The 13,959-nt window shown below is 45.9% G+C and overlaps 1 protein-coding gene across 2 annotated transcripts in view; it reads right to left on the bottom strand.

Annotated features, from left to right (window-relative positions):
* Positions 1-297: 297 nt before the first annotated feature.
* The window catches only part of LOC135066778 (uncharacterized), a 35,537-nt gene continuing 21,875 nt past the window's right edge, over positions 298-13,959 (bottom strand). For both annotated transcript variants that reach the window (XM_063964461.1, XM_063964462.1), the window contains exons 3-4: positions 11,595-11,728; positions 298-1,343 (exon numbers count right to left, since the gene is read on the bottom strand). In XM_063964461.1, the coding sequence (XP_063820531.1) occupies positions 537-1,343; positions 11,595-11,728 (941 nt within the window). In that variant the 3' untranslated portion in view covers positions 298-536. The remainder of the gene's footprint in view (positions 1,344-11,594; positions 11,729-13,959) is intronic.

Here is a 13,959-nt window from a genome sequence, read left to right as displayed (position 1 = left end):
CATTTATGTTTCAAGCACAAAGTTATTACAAATATTGGCTAAAATGACCTTCAGGCTGTGTGTATAAGGTGTATATGAAACATAAATGCATTCTGTGCTTAGACTTGGGCCCCATCACCATGGTATCACATTATGGTATGCAATTATTCCAAAATACACAAAAATCCGATATCCAAAATACTTCTGGTCCCAAGCATTTTGGATAAGGGATACTCAACCTGTAATATGATTGACCTTAGGGGGTTTCTATACCCATCCACTTCAAATTAAACAAGAGACATATAAACATTAGGGAGATAAAGAATAAAAAATAACAAGTTTATGTAACCCTAGGTAAGATCCATATTAAAAAAATAAAATTAAAAGCAATATTAAACATTATGGTTGCAATCTCACCAATATGGCGTTTTGCATAAATTGAAATACCAAAGCTAACAGATTTAGAACATTTAAAGAACTCTGATTAGCAATTATGCAGCGGGTAGAAGTCCTCACTTAAATTACTTGTCACAGTCCTTCAACGGATTACTACTGTGCTATTTACATATCAAAGTGGAGTATAAAACATGAGCAACTCCTGTGATAAGATTGCGATTTGCAAATTCCAAAATAAGAAGTAAAATTGGGTATTCACTCTGCAGTTTAGATACGGAAGCATCATCATACAGTCCCATCCATTTGAGTAAAAAAACTTTCATGGCATTGGGAAATAAAGCAGCAATCAGCTCCTCAGCAGGAGGCAAGTCTGAGATGCGATCTATGTGTTTCCTCTTAAATTCTTCCACCTGTTGACTGATACGGTCGTTCTCACTGTAGAACCGATTTCCTAGCCAGCTGCTAACCTCAAGCAGCAATCGGTTGTCATATACAGAATAGCCCTCTTTCTCAGTATCGTCCTTGTCCTGCAAATGACTTGCTGCTTCTAGAAGTTCCACAATGCTTGTAATCATTTTATCCAAGTACATATGTCCACTGAGTGCTTGTTCAACAACATCTAACAAAGCTACAACTGTCTTCATTAATTGTCCGCTAAGGTTAATTACTGTAGTAGAACACATGCTCCACAAACATTTAATCCGTTGAATAAAGAAGTCATTGCCCACATTAACCTGTGGAATCCTAACTCCATCTTGCTTAGTCATGCAGTAGTTGTGTTCTGTTGGAATACTGCGGAGAACTCTAGGAATTTCATTGGTAGGACTGGAACAGCCTAATTGGTCATGGCTTTTAGGTTCCTCTGCCTGGTTATAGACTGGTACTTCATACTCTCTGTCTCCGAGGCAGATATTTAGGTCATAAGATTTGCTTAGAGGATCATCTTTAAGGTGAGACTTCCACAGCCCCTGGAACAATCAGAAATATAGGACATACATCAGAGGCTGGTAAATAATATAAATAGGTAAATAGAAATGTGGGATTCACCACTGGCTAGGTAAAAGGAATAGGGGTATATGCAATTGCGGTCGAATTCCCGAAATTGTCGAATTTCGGGTCATTTTCGACCAAAAAAAAAAAATCGCCTATGCAATTCAGTGCTTTCCGACCAAAAAACGGACTTTCAAAATTCGACTTTTTGAAATTCGAATTTTTGCAAATTCGACTTTTCTGCAATGATACAAGTGCTGCAATTCGACCAAAGCATATTCAATTCAAGTTTGGAAATTCGACAGCAGGGCTTTTAGACAGCAAATTCGTCATTTTCAATCCGCCACACTTTGGAGGGTGAAAACAAATAAAAAAATTTTAAACATGTTTTTTTTTGTGTTTTTTTTTCTGGGAATAGAAGATCTATTTATATTAGAAGGGATTAGGTACTTTTTTTTTTTTTTTTGGAGGCACAAATATTATTTATATATTTTTTAAAATATTATTTTTTTTTTTTTTTTTTTTTTTTAATGCTGGAACGGTAAAATCATAAAAAAAAATGGCGTGGGGTCCCCCCTCCAAAGCATAACCAGCCTCGGGCTCTTCGAGCTGGTCCTGGTTCTAAAAATGCGGGGAAAAAATTGACAGGGGATCCCCCGTATTTTTAAAACCAGCACCGGGCTCTGCGCCTGGTGCTGGTGCCAAAAATACGGGGGACAAAAAGAGTAGGGGTCCCCCGTATTTTTAACACCAGCATCGGGCTCCACTAGCTGGACAGATAATGCCACAGCCGGGGGTCACTTTTATGCCGTGCCCTGCGGCCGTGGCATTAAATATCCAACTAGTCACCCCTGGCCGGGGTACCCTGGGGGAGTGGGGACCCCTTCAATCAAGGGGTCCCCCCCCCCCAGCCACCCAAGGGCCAGGGGTGAAGCCCGAGGCTGTCCCCCCCCCCATCCAATGGGCTGCGGATGGGGGGGCTGATAGCCTTTTGTGATAATAAAAAGATATTGTTTTTTCCAGTAGTACTACAAGTCCCAGCAAGCCTCCCCCGCAAGCTGGTACTTGGAGAACCACAAGTACCAGCATGCGGGAGAAAAACGGGCCCGCTGGTACCTGTAGTACTACTGGGAAAAAAATACCCAAATAAAAACAGGACACACACACCGTCGACAGTAAAACTTTATTTCATACGTCGACACACACATACTTACCTATGTTCACACGCCGACATCGGTCCTCTTCTCCATGTAGAATCCACGGATACCTGAAAAGAAAAGTTCAATATACTCACCTCAGCCATGGTCCAGAGATAAATCCACGTACTTGGCAAAAAAACAAAGCGAACACCCGCTCCATGCCGGACTGAAAGGGGTCCCATGCTGACACATGGGACACCTTTCCACGAATGAGACCTGTCAGTGACAGCTGTCACAGACAGGTCTCTAAGCCAATCAGGAAGCGCAACTTCGTTGCGCTCACCTGATTGGCTGAGCGCTGTCTGCACTGTGACAGCGCATCGCACAGCTCCCTCCATTATATTCAATGGTGGGAACTTAGCGGCTAGCGGTAAGGTCACCCGCCGGTCAGCGGCTGACCGGCGGGTGACCCCACCGCTACCCGCAAAGTTCCCACCATTGAAAGTAATGGAGCGGCTTTGCGAGGCGCTGTCACAGTACAGACAGCGCTCAGCCAATCAGGTGAGCGCAACGGCAGTAGCGCTTCCTGATTGGCTGAAGGGACATCAGTGACAGGAGTCACGTGATGTCCCGGCATTCGGGAGAAAGGGGTCTGATGTGAAAACATTGGACCCCTTTCTAGTCCGGTATGGCTCGGGTTTTTGCGTTTTCTTTTTTTTTAACAAGTACGTGGATTTCTCTCTCTGGACGCTGGAAGGTGAGTATCATTTTTTCACAGGTACCCTCGGATCGTCGGAGACCGTGGCAGTCGGCGTGTCAACATAGGTAAGTATGTGTGTGTCGGTAGTGTGTAATAAAGTTTTACTGTCAAAGGTGTCTGTGTCCTGTTTTTATTTGGGTATTTTTTTCCCAGTAGTACTACAGGTACCAGCGGGCCCGTTTTTCTCCCGCATGCTGGTACTTGTGGTTCTCCAAGTACCAGCTTGCGGGGGAGGCTTGCTGGGACTTGTAGTACTACTGGAAAAAACAATATCTTTTAATTTTCACAAAGGCTATCAGCCCCCCCATCCGCAGCCCATTGGATGGGGGGGGACAGCCTCGGGCTTCACCCCTGGCCCTTGGGTGGCTGGGGGGGGGGGGGGGACTAGTTGGATGACTAGTTGGATATTTAATGCCACGGCCGCAGGGCACGGCATAAAAGTGACCCCCGGCTGGGGCATGGGGTATGGAACAGGCCCAAAGTGCTCAACAGAGGGTCTATAACCGGAGTGCCAAGATACGGGAATTTGCTCCTGGAGATAGAGTTCTTGTTTTGGTACCCACTGTGGAAAGCAAATTCCTAGCTAAATGGCAGGGTCCATTTGAGATTAGGGAAAAAGTGAATGAGGTTAATTACAAAGTATACCAGCCGGGAAAGAGAAAACCCGAACAGATCTACCATGTTAACTTAATCAAACCCTGGAAAGATAGGTTGTCTCTGTCAGCGGAGCCTTGCCCTTCGGTGTCTTCACCCCGGTTGCTTCCCGCAGTGAAGGTGTCAGAGACATTATCAGCTGATCAGAACAATCAGGTTAAAGAATTTCTCATCCAAAATAGGGAGGTATTTTCAGAGCTGCCTGGCCGAACGACCATAATAAAACATGACATTGTCACAGAACCAGGGGTCAGGGTTCATTTAAAGCCATATAGGATTCCTGAAGCTCAGCGAGAAGCTATTTCTAAGGAAGTTAAAACCATGTTAGAACTTGGAGTCATAGAGGAGTCTAACAGTGAGTGGTCCAGTCCCATAGTGCTCATCCCGAAGCCCGACGGTAGCATACGCTTCTGTAATGACTTTCGTAAGTTAAATGAGGTGTCCAAGTTTGACGCATACCCCATGCCCCGTGTGGATGAGCTTGTAGAAAGGCTGGGAACAGCCAGGTTTCTCACCACATTGGACCTGACCAAAGGTTACTGGCAAATACCTTTATCTGATAGCGCCAAAGAAAAAACAGCCTTTTCGGTTCCGGAGGGGCTGTACCAGTATAAGATGTTACCCTTTGGGTTGCATGGGGCTCCAGCAACCTTTCAACGGGCGATGGATAAAATTTTGAGGCCCCATAGAAAATATGCAGCTGCCTATTTGGATGATGTGGTAATTCACAGTACAGACTGGGGGTCACATTTGGTTAAAGTACAAGCAGTACTGGACTCAGAGAGGCAGGGTTAACTGCTAACCCAAAGAAGTGCTGCCTCGCAATGGAGGAGGTCAAATACTTGGGCTTCACCATAGGCAGAGGTCTGATTAGGCCCCAATTGAATAAAGTTGATGCTATTCAAAACTGGCCTCGTCCAGTGAATAAAAAACAGGTAAGGGCTTTTTTGGGAATTACTGGGTACTATAGACGGTTTATTCCTAATTTTGCGACAACAGCGGTGCCGTTGTCAGACCTTACCAAAGGGAAGCAGTCAAATGTGGTGAAATGGAACCCTGATGCAGAAAAGGCGTTCCAAGCGTTAAAAGTGGCTTTGTGTTCACAACCGGTGTTGATAACACCAGATTTTTCAAAAGAATTTGTGGTACAGACAGATGCCTCAGAGGTTGGGATAGGTGCTGTGCTGTCCCAAACCAGAGATGGGGACGAACACCCTATCATTTATTTGAGTAGGAAACTCAATGAGCATGAAAAAAGGTATGCCATTGTGGAAAAGGAGGCTTTGGCCATTAAGTGGGCACTAGATACCTTGAGATATTACCTCTTGGGTAGACAATTCAGACTAGTGACAGACCATGCCCCTTTAAAATGGATGTATGTAAATAGAGGCAAGAATGCTCGTGTAACTAGATGGTTTCTAGCGTTGCAGGACTTTAAGTTTACTGTCGAACATAGACCGGGAACACAATTGGCCAACGCAGATGCATTGTCTCGCATCTTCTGTTTGGGGGCTACAAGTGTTCCGGCCCCTAGGTCGAAACAGGGGAGGGGGATATGTGACAAGAACACTGGGATAGTGTTTGAGGGCAGGTATATTTGTCCCAGGTTCTTGTCTTACATGTTTTAGAAAATGTTAACTTCTAGGAAAAATGCTTTTTGTTTTGTCTGAACCTTTTCAGTTTGCTGTAAAAGCTGGGTAAAGGCTCTGAGAGAGAGATAAGGCGAGTTCTAGACATTGGGCCCAGTTCGGGTCTTTGGCCTCACAGAGGGCTAATCAGGGTTTCAGCTGTGTAAGAGTGATATAGTGCTTCTAACCTGATTAGTATGGGCAGACTGCCTGGGAAGGCTGCAGGATCTGTGTGTGAGAGACACGCTTTCTGATACAAGTAAGCTATACAGTATGTACTGAAGAACTCTGTGTTTTGTTTAGTGACAGTTAGGAACATCTTATGTTTAGTTAGTGCCGGACAGGCAAGGTATTTTTATTTTGGGGTTTGTTTTATTTTCGGTTTCAATAAAACTGGCCGGGGTCAGTTGTACCAGAAACTGGACTTGTGTTGTTCCTCAGCTGCTGCGTGCTGCCATATTCCCCAGGAAAAGGCACCTTGCACCCCTACAGTGTTACACTTATGTAAATATGTTAAACTATGGTGAATAGACTACAGGAAAAGAAGAAACCCTTTACAGCCATACCAAACATATCAATATTATTAAAAAGTTCCCATGGGGACAGAATTGTGTGCAGGATTACCAGTGGAGTGTAATCAAGCCATGTAGGAGGCACGGTTATGTTGCATAGGGGGCATGGCATATGCCTTCCTGCAGTACAACACATTTCTTCCCCTCACTCATTCCACCATGTCTCTGTAGTAACAAATTGTTCCCTACCCCTCCAATGTTGCACATTTCTCTCCTCCCTAGCAACACATTTCTCCCCCACCTCTCTGACCTGAAACACAAACCCCAGCGTATCACTTACCTGTCCAGTAATGATGGGGCTCCTCGGTAGTGAAGCCTAGTCTCACAAGATTACATTTTTATTCCATCACATTTGCAAGGACTACAGAGAGGTAGAGTAAAAGTGTGTGGCTCATTAAAAATGAATCAATGCCAGACCTCACTGACAGCTGGCTAGGGCTTGCTACTTTGTTGGGGACAAGGAGAGTCTCCACCTCCACAGCCACATGAGATCCAGTATAAGACAGATAGAGGTGAAAATGGAATACATTTACTACTAGTCAGTGGGAGCCTGGCACTTTAATAAAATTAGAAGTGTGAAGCTCCTCCCCCCTTTATGCCCCAATGCCCCTCAGTCAAGAAATGAGCTGAGAGGAGACGAAACAGAAGAAGAATAGTTAAAAAATACACACTAAACTACAAAATCACACCAAGAAAAAAACACAACCAGGCAGGTGAAGCAGCGCTGGGAGGGCATCCAGTGTCCCCTGTGGAATCAGAAAACAAATTTATCGGAGAGTACCAAAATCCTATTTTCTCTTTCATCCACTAGGGGACACTGGAGATACATTACACTGGGGACGTCCCAAAGTTTACCCCCATGGGTGGGAGAGCTCTGAGGAACCTGCAAAACAAGGCGGCCATAGGAAGAAACAGCGAAAGTACAAAACTTAAAAAAACTGAACAAAAGTATGTCCTGCGGACCAAGTGGCTGCACAGCGAAGCTGCATTGTGGCGGTACCCCGATGCACAGTCCAAGACGCACCCCCCAAATGGATGGAGAGCGCAGAATAGAAGCAGGAGGCTGTTGAGCATTGCTCAAATAAACCTGATGGAGTACCAACCGCCACCACCGCGAAAAAATCTGCTTGGAGGCTGGCAAACCTTTGCGAGCTGCATCATACAGAACAATGTGTGCGTCTGAATTACGCAAAGACGCCGTTCTGGCCACATAAATACTTAGTGCCCAAAGCACATTCAAGGAAGGAGCGCTAGAGTCTTCCCATAAAGCAGGAACCACAATAGGCTGGTTGATGTGGAACGAGGACAACTGTACGCAAAAGGCCAAATGTGTGCGGAGCTCCGCCCAATCATCATGAAAAATCAAATGTGGCACCAGACACGACAGAGCAAAGAAATTCTGAAACTCATCAAGCCAATGCTAAGCCAACAGGAGAATCGTTCATATGAGGAGCGCAAGATCAGTCTCCTCCAATGGTTCAAGAGAAGGAAGACTGGAAGAAGGTGGGGGCCAATTCAGGTTCCACTGAGCAGTGGGTGTATAAAAGGCGGTTGGACACAAAGCACTCCCTGTAGGAAGGTCTGAACCTCCAGAAGTAACGCCAACTGGTACAGGAAGAAAAACAGACAAGGCGCAAACCTGTACCTTAAGGAGATCCCAAGACCGGCACTGTAACTAGCCCCCGCCTGAAGAAAAAACAGACGCGCTAGGTGGAAGGATGCTGTAAGGAATCCATGACCTTCACACCAGGACACAAAGACCGCCAATGCGATGAAGTGAGCAGCCGTGACCAGCTACCGGGCCCGGAGCATGGAGGGAATAACCAATTTTGGAATCCCCTTACATCTCAGCATGGCGGTGTCAAATGCCATCCCGCAAAATGCAGCTGCACTAAGTTGTAGTGGACAAACAGTTCTTCCTATCGAAGAGCAAGAAGCATGCTGTGATCTGAAAACCAAGCCCAACAAGACCAATCTGGAGCCACCAAGATGGTTTTGCGCTTAAGGAAGTGTGGGAGAAGAAGAATTGTCGGAAACAGATATACCAGGCTGTAGGGCCAGAGGACCTTTAGAACATCCACCGCTTCTGCTTTTGGATCCCATGCTTGGGACATGTACCGAATTAACGGATGGTTTTGTCAGGAAGCCATGAGGTCCACCTCCGGACACCTCCAACACCAGATGAGCAACTAAAACACATCCGGATGGAGAGTCCATTCTCTGGAATAAGTGTCTCGTGACTGAGATAATGCGCTTCCCAGTTGTCCACTCCCGGAATGAACATTGCCGAAAGTATCGTCTCGTGGAGTTCCTCTCATCTTAGAATTTGCGCGACCTCCCGCATGGCTATGCAACTTTGTGTTTCGCCATGCCTGTTAACTTAAGCCACTGCTGTTGCATTGTCTGACTGTATGTATACCGCCCTTTACTGGAGTATATGGGAGGCCTCCAGTACAGCGATGTATATTGTCCTAAGACTCTTATAGGCAGTACTTTCTCCTGAGTGGACCAACGAACCCCAACCTCTAAGGCTTGTCATCAGAACAACCCAATCCCAAATGCTGAACCTCTGTCCCACTGTGAGATTGTGTAAGTGAAGCCACATACGGGTCGTCTGAGACATCCGTACCATCCGATGGAGCTGCAGATGAGATCCGGGCCATTGCGCCAGGAGATCTAGTTCAAAGGGGCAGGAATGAAAACTACTGAATTGGATCGCTTGAAAGGCCGCAACAATCTTGCCCAAAAGGCGGATGCACAGGTGCAAGATCACCGTCTTCGGTTAGAGGACCGTCCGAGCCATCCAATATATGCAGTGGGCCCTGTCGTCCGACAGGAAAACTCTGCGTTCCCTGGTATGCAGGATTATTCCTAGAGACGTAGGGATGGAATTAGGTTGGATTTGTTGACCATTCAACCGTGTTGTACAAAGACCCTGTACCTTAGTGAGACCTAATTCAGAATAATCCTTTCTGACAGGCCCTTGATTAGTAGGTCTGCTAGATATGAAACTATCGTGTGTGTCCCGATAACGGAGATGCATGATCATGACCAATATGACCTTAGTGAATACCCGAAGACAGTCCAAATGGCAGTGCTTGAACTGAAAATGGTCTCGCTGGACTACGAACCATAGGAAAATCTGGTGAGGTTCCCAAATGAGGATGTGCAGGTCTCCAAGCCCGCAATAACAGAGTGTGCCGATTCCCTCTTGAATAGATAGAACATCAGATACTAATTCAATGATGTGAGGTTTAAGATGGTTCTAACCGAACCATCTGGACTTGGTACTACAAAGAGGTTGGATTAAAATCCTTGACTCCTCTGAGGCACCGAAACCAGCATCAGCATAGCTCAATCCAGCAATATCTGAATTGTCCTCTAAAGGACTAGCTTCTTTTCTGCTGGAACAGGCAGACCGGTGGAGAAAATCGAGCCGGAGGAGAAACAGCAAAGTGGATCCTGGATACTAATTGTGAACCCACCCATCGTTGTGAAAGGAAAGCCCTGTATAGGACTTTCTGGGCAAAGGAGCAGTCGAAGGTATAAAAGTGGATTTACCTTCTGTGGTCTGGGAGATCCACATGGGGCCAAAAGAGAATCTCCCTAAACGGTAAGGCTTCCACAGCCTGTTTTGATTCCACCTTTGCTTGCCAGGAACGCAACCAAAGTGCTCTGCGAGCCACAACGCCCGATGCGGAAATACTAGAATATACATGTCCAATATCTCTGGAGGCCTCCCCTAAATAAGCTTCCAACTTTTGAATGTGCTCCGCCAGGATCCTCAGGTCAGCCTAAGGACCTCAAGACCTAAAACCAACTCTTCTGTCCCATGTTCCACTGCCTTGGGTCAACAAGAACCGTCAACTGGTGGTCTGAGCAACACATCCGCAGAGGTATACATGGATTTTCAGAGTTGTCTCTAACTTGTGTTCTGACGTTTTCTTAATATACCTAGCTCCCGGGACAGGTAACGTATTCTTGAAATAACTAGAAACAGAAAAGTCCACCGGAGGGGGAAGTCATTTCTTTGTCATAGAAGCAGGAAAAGGGTAATTGGATAGAAAACTTCTCGGTACTTGGAACGCTTGTCCAGGTGCTTCCATGCCACCGCTAGCTGGACATCCAGTTGTTGTGAAAAAGGAAAAAAAACACAGAAGACCGAAGTGTCCAGGGTCTCAGGTATCCTGAAACCTGACGGACCGCTAGTGAGCCTGATGTGGAGGATTGTCATTCTCTGACAATTCATCCGGGTTACCTTACCTCTTCCTTATTCTCCTGTGATAGGAGATCTGCATCTGACTAAGTATTGACTGCATGGGACGCTTTGTAGGAGAACGGCAGGACACTTCGGCAGTAGTCCCGGCAGAGGAAACCATAATCTTTGTTAGGCCGTCCACCGACTTGGCGCTGTGGAAGAAGAAGGAGAGGAGCCCCATAAATGGATCCTCTGTTTTGGCCAAGCCCCGGCTCCTTAGGGAAAACAGCCAAATAACCAACGCTAAAGCAGATGCCCACGGAGGCGTGGCACTCCACGCTGCACAAGAATCACATAAGGTAGTGCCATAAGTGGGTGCTTTGCAAACAAAAACTTCTGGGAAGCCCTTGTGGTTGCCCTGCCAGTCATCCTGATTAGACAGACACCACACAGAGCCACACAGCCTGACTCACAAAGGAAAGACAGGTAGAACAATGTAGGAGATGGATTTCAGCGCTCCTGTCAAAATCCCCCGACTCACACCAGAGAAAAGGAGGGTGTGGGCTAGGAAGACTTTATAAAAAGTTATAAAATTATTGGAGAGAAATAAAGTACTAACCAATCAGTTACTGTCATTTTACAGGCTTTGTTTGAAAAATGACAGTTAGCAGCGGATAGGTTGGTACTTTCTCCTAAAGTTTTTATAAATCTCCCATTATAATTTTAGAAATTGTAATTTCTTTGGGGCTCAGTCTTCTACTGATTATTTATTCAGGTGGTAGAATTATATAAAAACTATGTTGAGTATGCTCTGATCATTTGTGTTTACTGTAATGCACTATATTTGCTGTAAATTGATTTGATTAACCCTTTCACCCAAATGTCACGCATGCCCAGGTGGGTCCAGTCATGACAACATTCCTTTCCAATAATTACGCTTTCATGGAGACCTGTAGTAGAAGAGATCTCACACAGCAGCTATAGCTGACAGCATTATATCTTTTGCCTATGTAATCAGATGAAATTATGAAATAAGTACTTAAGAACCTTTTGTGGTTGTGATGTTTCCTTAATAGTATTCTTGATTTCATATTATTTATTTATAGTATTCTTTCTTCCTTTATTTACACTTTTTTTTAACTGGTGTAGTAAAATAATGCAATTTTTACAGGCATTTGCCAACTATGACTAGTAAACAGCCTTTAAAAACCTAAATTAAATAAATGACCTATATTGGACTGTAACACAAACATACATGACAGCTAACAAGCCAGTTACCTGAAGACTTTCAATGACTGCCAGCTGTTCTTCTCTGCTATACATGTCAAAAGCCACCTTAAAAAGTCCCTGAATACTATAGAACCACAAGTTATTCAGTCCTCCAGGTAATCGCAGCCTTTCAAACTTGAAATCTGGAAAAAATAGGATTTTAATTACCTACCAGTAAGTCCTTTTCACGTAGTCCATAGAGGATGCTGGGGTCCACATTAGTACCATAGGGTATAGACGGGTACACTAGGAGCCATGGGCACTTTAAGAGTTTAATAGTGTGGGCTGGCTCCTCCCTCTATGCCCTTCCTACCAGACTCAGTCTAGAAACTGTGCCTGAGGAGACAGACATACTTCAAGAGAAGGAAATACACAGATAGTGGTGAGAGTCACATCAGCTCACATGTACAACAAAAGGAAAGCCAAGCTAACCAACTTGGAATGATTCAGCAACGGCTGAACTAACAAACTGAACCAAGTAACAATGCAGGAAATGAAGCACTGGGCGGGCGCCCAGCATCCTCTACGGACTACGAGAAAAGGATTTACTGGTAGGTAATTAAAATCCTATTTGCTCTTACGTCCTAGAGGATGCTGGGGTCCACATTAGTATCATGGGGATGTATCAAAGCTCCCAGTACGGGAGGGAGAGTGCCGAGGTTCCTGCAGAACTGATTGACCAAACTTTAGGTCCTCAGAGGCCAAAGTATCGAACTTGTAGAACTTAGCAAACGTGTTCGACCTTGACCAAGTAGCTGCTCGGCAAAGCTGTAAAGTCGAGACACCTCGGGCAGCCGCCCAGGAAGAACCCACTTTACGAGTAGAGTGGACCTTAACAGATTTTGTACACGGCAAGCCTGCCGTAGAATTAGCATGCTGGATAGTGAACCTGATCCAGCGAGAAATTGTCTGCTTAGAAGCAGGACACCCAACCTTGTTGGGATCATAAAGGACAAACAAACAGAGCGTCCGACTTCCTGTGACGAGCAGTTCTCTTCACATATATTTTCAAAGCCCTCACAACATCCAAGGACATTGAGGTAATTGAGGAGTCAGTAGCCTCTGGCACCACAATAGGTTGATTGATATGAAAGACTGACAACCTTTGGAAGAAATTGCTGACGCGTTCTGAGCTCAGCTTTATCCTCATGGAAAATTAGATAGGGGCTCTTACAGGACAATGCCCCCAATTCCGACACGCGTCGAGCAGACACCAATGCCAACAGAGTGACTGCCTTACAAGTAAGAAACTTGACATCCACGTCCTGTAAAGGCTCGCACCAATCCGATTGCAGGAACTGCAGCACCACATTTAGATCCCAAGGTGCCGTAGGAGGCACAAAGGGTGGTTGAATATGCAGAACCCCTTTCAAGAATGTCTGAACCTCAGGAAGAGCCGCCAATCGCTTCTGGAAGAAAATGGACAAGGTAAGTCTTGCTAGGCGAACAGCCCCTGTTGGAGAAGGTCTTCACGAAGAAGACGAGGCCTTGGATCCTCCAGCAGTAATTCCAGAAGATCCGCGTACCAAGCCCGTCTTGGCCAGTCCGGAGCAATGAGGATCGCCTGAACCCTTGTTCTTTTTATGAGCTTGAGAACCTTTGGGATGAGCGGAAGTGGAGGGAACACATACACCGACTGGAACGTCAACGGAGTGACTAGTGCCTCCACCGCCACTGCGTGTGGGTCCCTCGACCTGGAACAGTACCGCCGAAGCTTCTTGTTGAGGCGAGAGGCCATCATGCCTATCAGAGGTACCCCCCAATGGCTTGTCACCTCTACGAACACCTCCGGATGGAGGCCCCCTTCTCCTGGATGGAGATCATGTCTGCTGAGGAAGTCAGCTTTCCAGTTGTCCACTCCTGGAATGAAGATTGCTGACAGTGCCACAGCGTGCTTTTCTGCCCAGAGGAGGATTCTTGTTACCTCCAACATCGCAGATCTGCTCTTCGTTCCGCCCTGTCTGTTTATGTAGGACACAGCTGTGATGTTGTCCGACTGAACCTGAATGGCTTGATTTTGCAGAAGATGCGCTGCTTGTAGAAGGCCGTTGTAAATGGCCCTTAGTTCCAGAACGTTTATTGGAAGGAGAGATTCCTGACTGGACTACCTTCCTTGGAAGTTTTCCCCTTGGGTGACTGCTCCCCAATCTCTGAGGCTTCCTCCGTGGTTAGAAGGATCCAATTCAGATTGCCAAACCTGAGGCCTTCGAGTAGGTGAGACGTTTGTAGCCACCAGAGGAGTGAAATTCTGGCTTTCTGTGACAGGCGTATCCGCTGGTGCATGTGACGTTGTGATCCCGACCATTTGTCCAGGAGATCCAGTTGTAAGCACCTCACATGGAACCTTCCGTACTGAAGAGCCTCGTAGGAGGCA

This window comes from Pseudophryne corroboree, chromosome 1 (genome assembly GCF_028390025.1).
Source record: "Pseudophryne corroboree isolate aPseCor3 chromosome 1, aPseCor3.hap2, whole genome shotgun sequence".
In the NCBI taxonomy this organism is placed as follows: domain Eukaryota; kingdom Metazoa; phylum Chordata; class Amphibia; order Anura; family Myobatrachidae; genus Pseudophryne; species Pseudophryne corroboree.
This window is presented reverse-complemented; position numbering and strand designations above follow the sequence as displayed.